General features: G+C 40.9%; 1 protein-coding gene across 12 annotated transcripts in view; it reads left to right on the top strand.

Moving 5' to 3' along the window:
* The window catches only part of Dlg2 (discs large MAGUK scaffold protein 2), a 2,085,086-nt gene that overhangs the window by 1,997,848 nt on the left and 71,329 nt on the right, over positions 1–15,909 (top strand). For all 12 annotated transcript variants that reach the window (XM_042686455.1, XM_042686483.1, XM_042686517.1 and 9 more), the window contains one exon: positions 8,194–8,370. In XM_042686455.1, the coding sequence (XP_042542389.1) occupies positions 8,194–8,370 (177 nt within the window). The remainder of the gene's footprint in view (positions 1–8,193; positions 8,371–15,909) is intronic.

Below are 15,909 nucleotides of genomic sequence, written 5' to 3' on the forward strand. Positions count from 1 at the left end.
AAAGCAGATAGCTCTGTGACTTTGAAGAAGAAAAGGAGGGTGCTTCTGTGCTTTAGCTTCCTCATCTCAAACAAGGACAACAATACTGACTGGGGGAAAGGGGGTCTTAAGGAATTAAAGTATAAATACAAGCAATTAAAGTCCTAAGTTCTTTACGTGCAAGGAAACGTCATCATAACTATATTTCAAACTTCTTAGAGATGATGAAGTGAACGTAGGTAAAGCAAAGATACTTCTGTAGATGGCCTGGCCAATGTTGGGCATTTAATCAGTTATTATTGATACTTAGTATCTGTTTTTATTCCATAGAATCTTCGAAATCATCATCCTGATGCTCTGTGCCTTCTCCATTCCCGCTATTAAATCATTGTCCAAGGTATTCGTTTTATATTGCTGCTGTAACAAATTTCCTGCCCCCATTTTCAGATCCAACAATAACAGTCAAGTTCTTCTCATAGCACATCTTTTCTTTTGCCTCTTCTTTTACTTTCAAAGACGCATGTGATTAGACCAGTCCCATCCAGACAGATAATCCAGGGTAATTTTCTCATTTTAAAACCCTGGATTGCAATCACACATGAACACTCTTTATGCTACCTAGGGCTGTAGGGATTCTAGATACTAGAGACTAAAACATGGTCATCTTTGGAGAGCCATTATTCTTCCCACCCTAGACCACTATTGAGCTTCTGGTGATTGTTCTTTCATATAATAGAAGAATATAATACCACTAAGCTTTTTACCAATCTTCAACAAGGGTCCCTTTCCTATTTTCCAATAATATATTCTTACCGTGAACATTCTGAAAGTCCAGATTTCTGTTTGAAGTTAACAAAGCATTATTGGTGTGTCCTTAACGTCTGTTCTCTGCCAGTCTTTCATCCAAGATAATCTAGGCTTTTTCTATCATGTTTCTCAGCTATCATCTAGCCTTTTTTCAGTGCCTAATTCCAAAGTCACATCTACATTTTGTACACAGCACCTCCATTTAGAAACCAAAAACAGGTACTAGTTTTCTATTGCTACCATAACAAATTATCATATGTTAATGACAACACTAATCTATTGTCTTAAAGTTCCAAAGGTCTCACTAGAATGAGATCAAGCTCACTATCAGCAGGCTTTACACCTTCCAAAGGCTCTAAAAAAGAATCCATACTCATTCAGATTGTTGGCAGAATTTAGTTCCTTGTGGTTTGCTTTCTTGTTGTCTGTGACTTGAGAGCCAATCCCAGTTTATAGAGATCACCACTTTCCTCAGCTTGATTCCCTGCTCCTCCTCCTTCAAAGACAGCAGTAGAAGATCAAGTGCCTCTTAAGTCATATCTGTCTGCTCCATTCTCCTGCCTTCCTCTTCTTCTTTTAAGGACTTGTGATTAAACTGGGCCCACACATATAACCCAGGCGAGTGTCTCCACCTGAAGACCTTTACCTTTTAATTATACCTACAAATGTTCTTTTGCTGCATACGGTGACATATTTCGAGTTTCCAGATATTAAGGTATGGATATCTTAAAGGGTAGTTGGAGGCATTATTCTTGTTACTATATCCTTTAAATCATGAGATACATTGGGTAATATTTTCCTTTTATTAGTGATATTATCCCCAGAGATTGCCATACTCATCATTCTCTGCTCTCCTAGCCTTAAAGTATTGCTGCAAAAGCTTTTTCCAACATAGAAGACACCACCAATGCAGTGGTCTGTGATTGTCACATATTGCTGCAGTCACACCACAAGAAGAGAGTGTGCTTTGAGTTGGGGAAAGTGGCTTGCAGGACACACAGGAAGTTCACAGGTCCTGGAGGCAGACAGGGTACAAGTTATGTCCTGCCCCTCTTCCATTCATACTAGGAAGCTAATTTGACACTGGATCGATAAATGGCTTAAGTTATCTCAGGTTGTATATCCTTGTCTATAACACAAGGCTGATTCATGCATTACCAGGTATGTATAAGAAGAGAATATGCATTCAGTAAACTACCTTTGACTTCCTCTTTGAGTCTATGGTGTTATCATAAGTGTCACTATCAGATCCTTAGGGGAAAGCCCTAAGAACAAGTTCCTTGGCAGGAATTCCAAGGAAAATCCCACAAGCAGGAACATAAACTTCTGAGAGAGCCACAGCTATCGGCATTGAACCCTGTTTTGCCACTTGCTGTTTATGTTTCAGCTCTTTGAGTCTCATTTCCTTCATGAACCAAAAAAATACTTACATGGCAAAATTGACAGAAATAAGAATATATTTACTCATCATTGTCACTCTACGCACATTATCTCCACAGCAACCTCTTTGCAGTTCATGCCATCTTTGTCTGCATTTCCAGATGAGAGAATGATCATCAATGGTTAAATGACCACTGGAGAGGTTAAGAAGAATGTCCCAAATTCACAGCCAGGAACTGAGACTTACACCCAGATCTTCTCTGTCTCAAGAGCTGTCATATAACCCCTATGCTCCCTTGCCTACTTAGCAACCTGAAGGAGACAAGTGGATATAAAGTACTTAACACCTCACCAGGCCTGTAATCCACAATATTCAGTAGGATGCTTGGGGATCTCACGGCCATGCTACCCAGCCACAGGGATGAGCAACTACTTCACTCTTTCCTTCCTAGACCTCCTGAGAGGGCAGTGAAGTTCAAGAGGAACAGGAGGGCTGAGAAAGCTGTGGCATTACTCCTGTCAAATTCTACTTGCCTAATGGACTTCGTTAAAAGCACCCTGGGTGGAAAGTGTGAGTCTTAATGGCATTTTAGAAAAGCTGCTGTGATGAATTAGCACATCAAGCAAATTAAAAACAGCTTATTGCTTTTTTAAATTAGGTGATAGGGCCACGGTAGCATTTTCCCCCAGACGTGAGGATCCATTAATATCCTGAGGAGCCAGAAGCTGCTGAAATGTGTCAGCTGCTTGGCTTCAGAAACCTGACAAGTCTGAGTCAGTATAATCCTAGAAGGGCATAGTGTCCAAGATAAGTAAAGCTCACAGAACGAGCAGGCCGCTGAGCTTCTTGCTGAGGACATCTGTTACTACAGGCTGGAGTGAGAAACTCCCCTTTCAAGGACTCTTGAGAATGGAATGGGGCACTGCAGGATGAATGTCTGGCTTCCTGGGTACCACAAGGGACAGCATCGCCGCCTCCCCCTCTGCACATGGGAAGGCTGAGGCTAGAGAAAAAGGTGCTTTGGATGATATGTGAGGCTTCCCAATTGCTTTTCCCAATGTTGAGCATCTACATGGTACCCCAGATTGCATGTGGTCCCAAAGCTAGAGGTATTTGAGAAATCTGAAGAGTCCCGAAGATGGCTGCCAATGGCCCCACTGAGCCCTAGATCTCATGGGTTCAAAGCTCAGTCATTTTCAAAGCAACAACAGTTCTCTTTGTAATCATAACTCATATTTATTGTGCGTCTTCAAGTGCCAAGTTAGTGTTGCATACATTGGCATATATTATTTCATTGAATCTCACCATTCCTCTTTAAGTTAGCTAATGTTATACCAATTTTACAGGTAGGAAAACAGAAGAGCCAGAGAGTTTAAATAACTTGTTCAAGCCCACAGTTAAAAGGTCACCAACCCAGGTAGTGTCACCCTTGTGTGTCCCTTCTTGGCGACCATATGGCAGCTTTTCTGATGGCTTCTCTGTCTCCACTCCCCCAGGGACCTGGAGTTCAAGTACTGTTAGGGTTTGAAGATCCAGGAATGTATGGTGGAAGAAGAGGGTCACCTTTGACAGGAAGGTGTAAGGCCCTGGGTACTGCCAGGTCACCATCAGAAGGTGACAGGGAAGGAAATTGAGCCATATGATAACATAGCCACAAGTGTGAATTTTGGAGTCAGACTTCTTTTTATATTCATTCTCCATGGGTGTGCATGCAGCCTGTACATTTATACCTTTAAGGTTGTTATGGCAATAAGAAAAACAATACCTGCTATGGACCAGGCTGCCTAATAACCTTGTAATTTGTGGCAGCCATGACTGTTACCCGCAGGTTCAGCACTTGGTTCTCACCACCACCATCTCTGAGGTTGAATGGAAGTCGAATGAGGGGCACTGAACTAGATCTTGGGGCTGGGGCCTGGTCACACAGGCAGCCTCTGCCTGGAACATGGCACTGCTACAAACTCCCAGAGGGAAGACAAGTGTTTGGGCTCTGTGGCATGATTTATACAGTTTAGGAAGCTTCCACCTGTGCCAAGAAGCCTTAGAGTATCCCCTATCCTTTCCTATAATATTTTCAGGGTCTTTGCTCTTACCACGAGGTCTGTGATCCATTTTGAGTTGATGCTGGTGCAGAGGGATATATAAGGATCTAACTTCAGTTTTCTACATGTGTACAGCCAATTCTGCCAACACCATTTGTTGAAGAGGCTGTCTATCTTCATTTGATGAATTTGGCTCCCTTATCAAAGATTAGGTGACCATAGGTCTTTCAACAGACATCTTTAAGGATAGTGGTCTCAGGCCTACTATTGTTAACTTTTTTTTCTTTTTTTCACAGTAGAATCTGTAGAAAGTAGTTTTCTTGGTAATCACTCAAAAGAGAAAAGTAGTTCATAGTTACTCATTGTCCCTGTGTGCCTGGCTCTGGTTGTATGTGCATAGAACTTAACACCTTATGTAACACCTCACCCACACAAGTCCACAATGAAGTTACTGTTGTCATCATCACTGTGTCAGATGTGGGGCGCGAGGCCAGCCAGAGATTAAACAGCATCCCCAGATAATCACAGTTGCATCATGAGAAAAGGACATCTCCCCACAAGTGTGGCCCCTGACTCTTTCTATTTTATTTCCCTACAGCCCTGGCCACTAGTCTTGCATACATGCTAACAACTTTATGTAGAGATAGCTGTTAGAATCCATGTTGCATCCATGTTGCTCAGGAGAGTTCATTCATCCATATCTTATCACTGCCAACAGTGTCTGTTAGGAGCTTTTACTATCTTACCCTTCCCTTCTCCAGGCGTGGCCTTCTGTCTGAGTCCTTCAGAGAGATGGTAAATGGTCAAAAGGAAATAATTTATTCTAGGAGCTGAGCACAAAACTCTCCCTGAATTTCATCACATAGAGATAGAAGAAGTGGCTGGGTTGTAATTCAGTATATGAAACTTAGAAGCTGTCTTCATCCTTTTTTTTTTCTTTTGTTACCAAGACAGCAGATGTGACATTTCTTTGATGGAGGAAAAAAGAAAGAAGAAAGAAAGGAGCCACACTTGGTTCTCAGTACTTTTAGAAAAATCTATTCACTTAAATTCAGCTTGCTTTCCATGTGTAGTGGTTACACTCCAAGGAAATTCTTAGAATGGAATCAAAGGGATAAATAGAGAGGTGGTAAAATTGCTTCTCCTTGGAAGATATGTGTTGTATGCATGTAGTGGTGGAATTTGAGAGTGGGAGATACAGGCACAGGTAGACAGTGTAAGACTTGGAATAAATTATCTCCATAAGACAAACAGCTAATCAATCAGGTCTCATTCATCATTTTTATTATGTTTCCAACTCCTGCAGTACATTGACCCTAGTAAAGGCTTAGCAAGTGCTCTCCAGCAAGGATCAAGAATTAGAATTCATTAATAAGTAAAGTGATGAACAAGGCCTGGCAATTTATGGAAGCAGAACTATTTGTGGTTTTGTCCATTTAATTATTATCTTACCTATATGCAGATATATGTGGGAGGTGTGTGTATTTCTTTCATTTGAAGACTTCATTCAGGTTATTATATTCACCCCATCAGCTATCCAGTATCAGAGATGGTCTAATATTTGATTGTCTAGAAGAATCATAGGCACTGGGCAGACACTTCTGTCTTTCCCTATTACAAAGTTTTGAGTTCCACAAGCTGATGCTTCTGAGAGGATTTGTTTATAATATAAAAGCACTTTTATACAGAAAGTTGTGCTTCTCTACATTTCATATCTCTTTTAAAGAACTTTTTGGTGCAATATTGGAGTTGAAATCAAGGCCTTATGCCTGCTAGACAGGTGCTTACCACCCCCTATTGGAAACCAGTACTATGTTTGAACTTAATACCTTACTGTTACTAGGCAGACACTCTACCATGTGAGTCTGCTTCCAGACCTCTAGAATTAGTTTGTAAACATAGAAGTAAATATTTTGGATAGTATGCAATTGTACACCAGGTATTAACTGAAATACAGTAGATTTCAGGGAGAAGTCAAACAGTGTAATTTCATAGAAAGGCTTAATCAAAGTTCAGCAAAGATAAATACAGGAAACAGATACTTGAAAGGAGTAAGATGGGTCAGGGGAAGTGGGGAAGAGGGGAATGAAGAGAAGCAGAGGGAGGATACAGTCCAAAACCTAATGTATATCCTACAAAATTAAGAAAAGTGAGGGAAGGGAAGGTTTGGGATGGATGGGAAGGAATGTTGGATCAAGATAACAATACTCGCTCATGTCACTGTAACCCCTCTGTACAGTATCTTTTTTTTTTTTATTTGTGAACATACTGTACAGAGGGGTTACAATTACATGGGCAGGATAATGCGTACATTTCTTACCAAGCATTGCAGCCTCCTCCTTTGGTTTACCCTTCACATCCCTTCCCAGCCTCCCCCCTCCCCCCCAATCCCAATCCTTCTCCTTCCCCCCCCTCTACCCCCCCCCGACGTTGTAAAGCTCGTTTTGGACATGACAACTTGTACTTCTCATTGTTGCAACAGGTCCACCTGTATCCTTAAACAACTGGTTTTTCCCCATCTCCTCCACAAGTTATACTGACATCAAATATAGTGAAAGCAGGGGTTATACTGTGGGGGAGGGACATACAAAGCAACAAAGAGATAATCTTATAAATGCGTTAGAAACACATGCATGAAAGAAAAAAACATTAAAATACATATCTAAGGGTTCATTTTCCTGACATCACATTATCTGACCTTTTCCACTTGACTCATACATATACTAGATATTGCAAATAAGGGAAACCATGGGACCTATGTTTCTTTGGGCCTGGCTTACTTCACTTAATATAATTTTTTCCAAGTTTTTCCATTTCCTAACAAATGGGGCAATGTCATTCTTTCTGATGGAGGCATAGAATTCCATTGTGTATATATACCACATTTTCTTGATCCATTCATCTACTGAGGGGCATCTGGATTGGTTCCATATCTTAGCTATGGTAAATAATGCTGCAATAAACATTGTTGTGCTGGTAGCTTTAGTGTGGTCTTGTTTGTAAACATTTGGGTAAATGCCCAAAAGTGGGATTGCTGGGTCATAGGGGAGTTCTATGTGAAGTCTTTTGAGGAACCTCCATACTGCTTTCCAAAGTGGTTGAACAAGTTTACATTCCCACCAACAAAGAAGTAAGGTTCCTTTCTGTCCACATCCCCTCCAGCATCTGTTGTTGAGTTCTTGATTTTTGCCGTTCTAACTGGGGTGAGGTGATATCTCAATGTTGTTTTGATTTGCATTTCTTTTATGGCTAGGGATGTTGAACATTTCTTCATGTGTCTATTGGCCATCCTTCTTTCTTCTTCAGAGAAGTTTCTCTTTAAGTCTTTCGCCCACTTGTTTATTGGGCAGTTGTTTCTTTGAGGATTTGTTGTTGGGGGGGTTAATTTTTTGAGTTCCAAGTATATTTTAGATATGAGACCCTTTTCCGTTGTATGGCTAGTAAAGATCTTCTCCCAATCTGTGGGCTTTCTATTGATCTTGCTAGCTATGTCATTTGCCCTGCAGAAGCTCTGTACAGTATCTTTACAATAAATATATATATTTTTTAGAAAAGATGCATTATATCATGAACTGTTTTATTAAATGGAACTCCTTCATACAACTAAAGATAATACAAATATTTTTTAAACACTGATTGTAATGAGGGGAAAATATCTCTGGTAGTAAATTCATTATTTGTTACTCCTGATTATTGCCTTGTAACATGTAATGATCTATACAATGGAAGCAGACCCAGTTTTTGGGACCCGTGTGTTAGGAATCTGTAATCCATTACTATTGCCAGCAAGGGAAAGAAAGAACTGATCTCAGTTGTGGCCCAAACAGTGAGAATGTGGACTGTATTCCAGGAAGTGCCGTGGGAGTTGATATCAAATAGTGATGGTGCCTCAGGGCAAACGAGAACCTTCAAAAGCATAAATTTTCTATAAGGACTTTGCTAACCATGAGATCACTCATCAAGCTGTCTTGTCACTTCTTTCAGAGCAATGTTTGACTACGACAAGAGCAAGGACAGTGGGCTGCCAAGTCAAGGACTTAGTTTTAAGTATGGAGATATTCTCCACGTCATTAACGCCTCCGACGATGAGTGGTGGCAAGCCAGGAGAGTCACACTGGAGGGAGACAGTGAGGAGATGGGTGTTATCCCCAGCAAACGGAGGTAAGAATGCCTGTGGTGTATGGCTGTGTTTGCTTCTTAGCTAGCTGGTGTGGAAGTGAAGGATGCTGGGAGAAACTTCACAAAATAACTATTCAAGGAGGATCAACCGTCTGGAGGGTAATTGTCAGTGGTGACAGGTGATGTGAATAAGAATTTGTCATTCTGCTTGTGTTAAGCTTTTACCAAAATTGGTGACAGTAGCAAGGCATAAAAGAAAAAGATTCTAAAACTTCCCTCAGCAACCTCATATGCATGGTTCTGCTCATCAGTCATCCTTACTGCTGATTGCATACTCAAGTGAGTTTATTCCAGGGGTTTTCCATTTTTGAATGCATTTATAGAAAGGCAAAATGGAAGCCAAATTAAATAGTTGATTTGCTAAGCTAAGGCCCTGACCATGACCTACTTTCAAAATGGATGAAAATTTCCATCCCAAATTCAGGTATGTAGGATCTGAGTTGTCATATAGGAGCTTGGAATGTTTTCCTGTCTTCACACGGTCCCCATTAGTCATTCAGATAGCACTATGTGAGTGTCTTCTATGTCACAGCATCAAGCCTTGTGTCATCCAAACATTTCTTCAGTTCTCATTTGAAAATCACAAGTATTCTTCAGCAATGACTAGCGCCTTCATTTCTGCTCACAGCATCTAAGCCTCCTCACCAGATTGACTTTCTTCCCCACAAATATAATTTTGACAGGAAGATGTTGTCCATGAAGCAGAAATTGACTTTCTGCTAGAAAACAGATGTAGTACACAATCTTGCTTATCCAAAACAGTCTTCAACTTATCCCTAGCCACTGGCTTCTTGAGGAGCTCCCATCTGGGACTCCAGACCCAAACACCTTTATAAAAAAAAAATCCCTTGTGTGAAGCTGAGTATTCAGGTGACCTTCCATACAAAGGGATAGAGGGATGAAGAAAAACGGTAGTGGAAACGTGTAAATTATGTCCCAAGGCTAACTATGATACAACTGCAGTGCATAAAAAGAAGCCTGGTCTCCATCATCCTCTGCCTAACACAGCTGGGGACTGGTGTGGCAGGAGGGTTAGGAGCAGGTGCCACACAGATGGGGAGGGATGGTGGGACAGGAAGCAGGTCAGTGGCTGTTTACCAGCTCTCTCTATCTTCAATGAGATGTCACAGTTGAACTGGCTGAAACTCCAAGAAGCCTTTTCATCACTAGATTTTGTCTAGGGACCTCCCATTTACATGTATTTCTCTGGGTCTCTTTAAACCTCTGGTCTCCTAATTGCCTTAGTACTTAGTGAGGGCAGTCTGACTTTGCATTATAGCTTACAGTGTTAGGGTTTGGGGGTTGTTGTTTTTGAAGGTTTAGATATTCAAAGCAGTGCTTCTTAGTTTATTTATATTCTGTTTTTCCATTTCACTTCCTTCAGATTTAAAAATGTCAAGACCACATGCATTTTGAGTTGTTCTGATTGAACTAATCAGAGTTGACTGAGACGCTATTGTGTAGAAGGGGCCACCTTGTTGATATGGCCCCACAGGTCAAAGTGGGATAGAGGAAAGAAAGCTATGCCCAAAATAAATTTCAGCTCACTGGTAGTAAAGAAATTCTTCTACTAGTTGAAATCCTTCTACTGTCAATACATGGCATGGGAAGCCTGGGAAAATAGCAAAGGAATTGAAACTTTGAATGGGAAATATCACTATATGATATTTTAGACCCTTTTTAACCCTCAGGTTCTGTGATTGTAACCAATTAGTCATTCATTTGTCCACTTGCTTATCATTTTTGCCCTGAGAAACACTTTCAGTGCTATTCTTCCTAAAAGGATGATTTCCTACCTGCTAGGGCTATTCTTGAACTGGCTATTATGATTCACTTCATCTTAACAACCATACTAGAAGCTGGGCACTGATGGCTCATGCCTGTAATCTTAACTACTCAGGAGGCTGAGTTCTGAGGTTCATGGTTGGAAGACAGTCTAAACAAAAAAGTCCACAAGATTTTTATATTCAATTAACCACCAAAAAGCCAGAAGTGGAGCTGTGGTAGAAGCACTAGCCTTGAGCAACAAAAGCTTGGGGACAGGCCCTGAATTCAAACCACAACTGGCGCACACCCACACACAAAACAGATATACTACAGCTTACCTGGAGAACAACTTTGTTCAGGATCTGCAATATTGATATTTTTATTTGTATTCTATTTTATGAAGAGAATAGTTCTCCCCCTGAAAAATGTTAATTTGACACAAATAAAATATACTTGTTTATTTCAATATGCATTTATATCTTATATAAAAATCCATAGCTATAGCCTAGCCACAATGGCTCACACCTGTAATCCTAGATACTTAGGAGACTGAGATTTAAAAACTGTGGTTCAAAGCAACCTAGGCTGGAAAGTCTGTGAGACTCTTAATCTCCAATAAACCATGCAAATACCAGAAATGGAGCTAAGGCTCAAAGTGGTAGTGCTAGCCTTGAGCACAAAAGCTCAAGAACAGTACCCAGTCCCTGAGTTCAGGCCCCAAGACACACATACTCTCTCTCTCTCTCTCTCTCTCTCACTCACACACACACACACACACACACACACACAAATTATAGCTATCAATAAGTTTCTGCTTAGGGTTTTAGTTATTTCAAACACATTGCTTTTATTGATTTGTACAGATTTGGAAATAATTTATAATTGTAAAAAAGGAAGAATTTTAAGGAAAAATACAAGAAAGTAAGAACTAATTGTATTCCTATCTCACAAAGAGTTGTTATATATGAATTTTAATACAATTTAAAAACTAAATACATTTATTAAATTAGATATTTTAATTCCTAATTTCTTTTTAACCTATCTCTTAAGTATAGTATATAAATTGATGCTGGCCTGGAACTATCTCATAATGGATAACATCCATGTATTGCTTTGCCTTTATTATTATTAATAATAATAATAAGGTTTTTCTATTATGAAAATACCGTACAGAGGCATTACATGAGCAACATAATAAGTACATTTCTTATCTAGCATTGTTGCCTCCTCCTTTGTTTCCCCTTACTATCCCTGCCCTCCCATCTCCTGCCCCCTCCAGTTGTAAATTTCATTTTTCCACATAACATCTTGTACATCTCACTGTTGCAATGGGTCCACCTGTATCCCTATTTAAACAATTTGTTTATAATGGATAACATCCATGTATTGCTTTACCTTTTTTTTTTTTTTTGGTCAGTCGTGGGTCCTAAACTCTGGGCCTGGGCACTCTCCCTGCGCTCTTCAGCTCAAGGCTAGGGCTCTACCACTTGAGCCACAGCACCACTTCCGGCTTTTTCCTCTTATTGGTGCTGAGGAATCAAACCCAGAGGCTCATGCATGCAAGGCAAGCACTCTACCACTGAGCCACCTTCCCAGCCCCTGTATTGCTTTACCTTTTCCAAAAATATTTCTGTGCTGATGGTTCATCAGCATGAAGCTATAAAATAAAAACTCTGACTGTTGTCATTTTCCTCATCCTTTTTTTGAGGATGGTGAATGCATTTGACGAATCAAATTCTCCCATAACATGTTACCACTTTGAAGCCCTTTACTGTTATTCAGTTATTTAAACCTCATTTAAACCCTATGAGTAGGATGTTAGTTTTTAAATGAAGAAGTTGAAGCCCAGAGAGTTTTTTTGATTTGCTTGAAATGGCTCTAGTAAATGGCAGAACTGGGACTCGAATTCAGGCTACAGAATTGCTCTTGATTCAGGCAATCCTGCCTCCCAACAATACAAAAAGGAGAGCTGACAAAAGCGAATTCAGCAAGTATTATTGGGGTATGTCAGGGTATATAATCATAGGCACCTGCTGGGCCCAACCTGGTCCATGATTGCGGGCTCAGCAGGTGCCTGTGGCACAGATACCCTGTGAATAGGCCATAAAGGCTCCATTATAAAGGTGAAAGAGCAGTGGATGGAAGGATATATTCTATCTGATGATCTCACTGACTACATTACATAGCCTGTTTTTGTTGCTATAACTGAATACCAGCAATTGGGTCACTGATTACGTATAGAGGTTCATTTGCTCCTGGTTCTGGAGAATGGGAAGGTCCCAGTTGCAGAGCCACATCTAGTAAAGGTCTCGTTTGTAGGGACTGCAGAATCCTGAGGCTTTGAAGGATGTTACTGACAGGTAGGGGCAGAAGAGAGGTAGAGCTAAATAGGCTTCTGTAACAGACGCACCCTCACAATAACCCAGCAGTCTGTAGATGATTAAATAGATGAATCCTGTCATCAGGGTAGGGCCCTCATAACCCACTTATGCCTTGGCGCTTCTGCCTGGTCCCACCTCTTCCAACCTCATTCACATTTCATTCTGAGTTTGGAAGGGCACATTAACTCTACCACTCTGTATTGTGCCAGATGCTTTCAATACCTGCTTTCAATTTAATTTTCAGAAAAGATCCATAAGGAAAGTGAGAGCCAGTACTCAAGTAGCTTGCCTTGGCATCACAGCCAGCCACAGGCTCGGCCAATGTCTTTCTGGGAATAAGACTAGATGTCTTTAAAAGCTATGTACATATGACCAGATAAGATGAAGTTAAGTGAAGTGAACCCCAAGATAGGGACACAAGTGGTTTTTTTCTTTCTTGTTATTGTTTTTGTTGTTTTTTAATTTTTATTGTGAAAATACTGTACAGAGGGGTTACAATTACATGGGCAAGATAATGAGTACATTTCTTATCAAGCATTGTTGCCTCCTCCTTTGTTTCCCCTTCCCATCCTCCCCCCCCCCCCCACCTCCCCACCCAATCCTCCTCCCCCTCCCACCAAAATTGTATGGATCCATCGCAACAATGAGATGTACTAGTCGTTATGTGGAAAAATGAACTTTACAACTTTACAATCTTGTTATTGTTTCTAATGTATTTATAATATACCATGTGATATTTTTGTTTCTTTGTATGTTCCTCCTCCACGGTATAACCTGTTTTCACTGTATTTGATGTTGGTGCCCTGCATCTTGTATATACACTTCTCTAATTTGGGGAGGAGAAGGGAAAAAGGAAAATGCTTAAATAGGAATACAGGTTGACCCATTGTAACAACGAGATGTACACGACACTATGTTGAAAAATTAACTTTACAATTTAGCCTGGGGTGGGGGGAGTATAGTTGTGGAGGTGAGAGGGAAGGGATGGTAGGGGAAAAACAAAGGAGGAGGCAACAATGCTTGATAGGAAATGGACTTGCTCAAGTAACTGTAACCCCTCTGTACAGTATTTTTACAATAAAAATGTATTAAAAATTACATATATAGAGTGTATATATATGTAGAGAGAGAGAGAGAGAGAGAGAAACTAGCTGTCTTTCCACTACATCAGGAGCACTACTCTAAGAGCACTCACCAGTTATGGAAACAGTACCAGAGAATCTGATTAGCCTGCAAAAGTTACACTGGCAGCAGGGACTGAGGCTAGGATTCGAGCATTCATCTTTCTCGAATCTCTATCAGCAACTGCAAAGGTCTGGACTCTTCTCCTCCTAATGGCTCCCGGATCTGATGGTCCACTTTGGGGGACTCCCCTCAGAGGAAAACAGCCCTTGCCTTGGTCACACATGGCATGGAGGGGTAACAATGGCAGTGAGAACCTAAAGCAGGGCACCATTTCCAAGGTGAAAATTGCAAACAAGGATGGCAAGTGATATCGGAGGCAGTTGTAGCATAGTTGTCTTAGCCACCTATCACGTGCTGATCCTGACTCTGTGAGACTCTGTACTAAATGGTTGTCTTATATTACCTCATTTTACATCCAGCATAATTTTCCAAAGCATGTTATTATTTTAATTCTACTAGCATGAAAACTGAGATCCTAAAAGGCAGAAGGACCTCCCTCAGTCACAGAACCTAGCAAATGGCAGACGCAGGCTTGTATGATTTCAAACTCTGGGCTCATAACATGGGATTCCTGTTCCTTTTGATTATAGTTGATGAATAGCCAAACTAAGATGTCTCCCACAGTCTCTTCATCCAGGTGTCTTTTCGCTGTTCCATAGTGACTGACTACCTGGGTGGTCAGATCACAGCCTGTGTCTTACATAAGAATTTGTCACTTACCTTTCACAGCAAGCCTGTGACTACCAAGGTGGATGATATTTCTGTTTTCCCTCCCACAGGGCCTGCAGCACACAGGCAAACTCTGAGGAACCAATTATGTTCCCCTATCCAGGCCTCCAAGCCTGACCCACTATGCGATTGGCTGGAACCTGAACACACCAGATGGGAGATAGGGGAAAAGGGTAAAGGAGACAGTTGGGCTCATTCAAGTGTGGGCACTGGGTGCTTTCTGGAGATACTAGGTGTCCAAGTTCATTGCTCTAATTTTGCCATCCACTTTGTATTTAGTATTTTGGTCAGGAATGAGACTAGGGTGGGAAGGATTATTTCTGCTCAAACAATTTAATTAATTGCTTGTGTCTAAGTGGGAGAAGAAAAGTATAGCAGGCTTTCCCACTGGAATTGAGTCAGTGACTATCTACCTTTCCTTTCTTTTCTTCGTGTGTGTGTGTGTGTGTGTGTATGTGTGTGCGCGCACGCGCGTGTGCATGCGTGCGCCAGGACAGTGCCTTGAATTAAGGGTCTTTAACTCTAGCTTAGCTTTTTCTGCTCAGGGATGGTGTTCAGAAACTACCACCATCATTTCTTTAACAAAAGCATTTGGCTTTTAATATCTATTTTTGCCAAAGGGGCCTCAATGAGACACTACTTTTCTTATTAAAAAGTTGTGAGATGGAGAATAACTTGTGTGCACGTGCACATGCTAGTCCCAGGGCTTGAACTCAGGGCTTCACTGCTGTCTTTGAGCTTTATTGCTTGAGTCTAGAGCTCTACCACTTGAGCCACAAATCCACTTCTGGCATTTTCGTAGTTAATTGGAGATAAGAGTCTTGTGAACTTTTCTGCTGAGTCTGGCAGTTTTTCCCTAATACCTGTTTGAAGAGGAATAACCATTCACAGAAAATAGTACATAAATATCTGTATATGCAGCTGTATGCATGCCTAATGTTGTTCTTGTTAAACCTTGCGATTTAAATGATGAACCTCTAAAATTGGTCTAACAGGGATATTTCCTTTTTTAATTTGCATATATTACTTGTACAAAGTAAGGGGCAGTTTCCACTGGGACATTACCATTCATACAGACAATGAATCCTATTCCTCTCCCCTCCTCTGTAACTTTCTCCTCCTTATTCCCTTCCTCCTTCTTCCAATTTCAACAGGTGTCATTGTTCTACGTTCATACATGCAAACAAAGTCCTTTGACCAGGGTCATCTTCATTCACGCTCTCTGATAGCCCTCCCACTGACAGTGTGGTGCTCCCCAGAGCAGACTTCATTTTACTTCCCTGTCATTCCTTTTTCTCTTGTGCTCTAATTGTATCCAGGGACGGTGTTTCAGGTCACATACTGTGATCAGAATAGCCCTCTCTATTGCTTCCTCTTTCCATGCCCACAGGCCCCTGTTGACCCATACCTTCCATTGAGATTCTTTATGCCATCTTCACACATAGTTATGACATTTCAG

The sequence above is a fragment of the Dipodomys spectabilis genome, unplaced genomic scaffold (genome assembly GCF_019054845.1).
Source record: "Dipodomys spectabilis isolate Male_0828 unplaced genomic scaffold, ASM1905484v1 ptg000003l, whole genome shotgun sequence".
NCBI classification, from domain to species: domain Eukaryota; kingdom Metazoa; phylum Chordata; class Mammalia; order Rodentia; family Heteromyidae; genus Dipodomys; species Dipodomys spectabilis.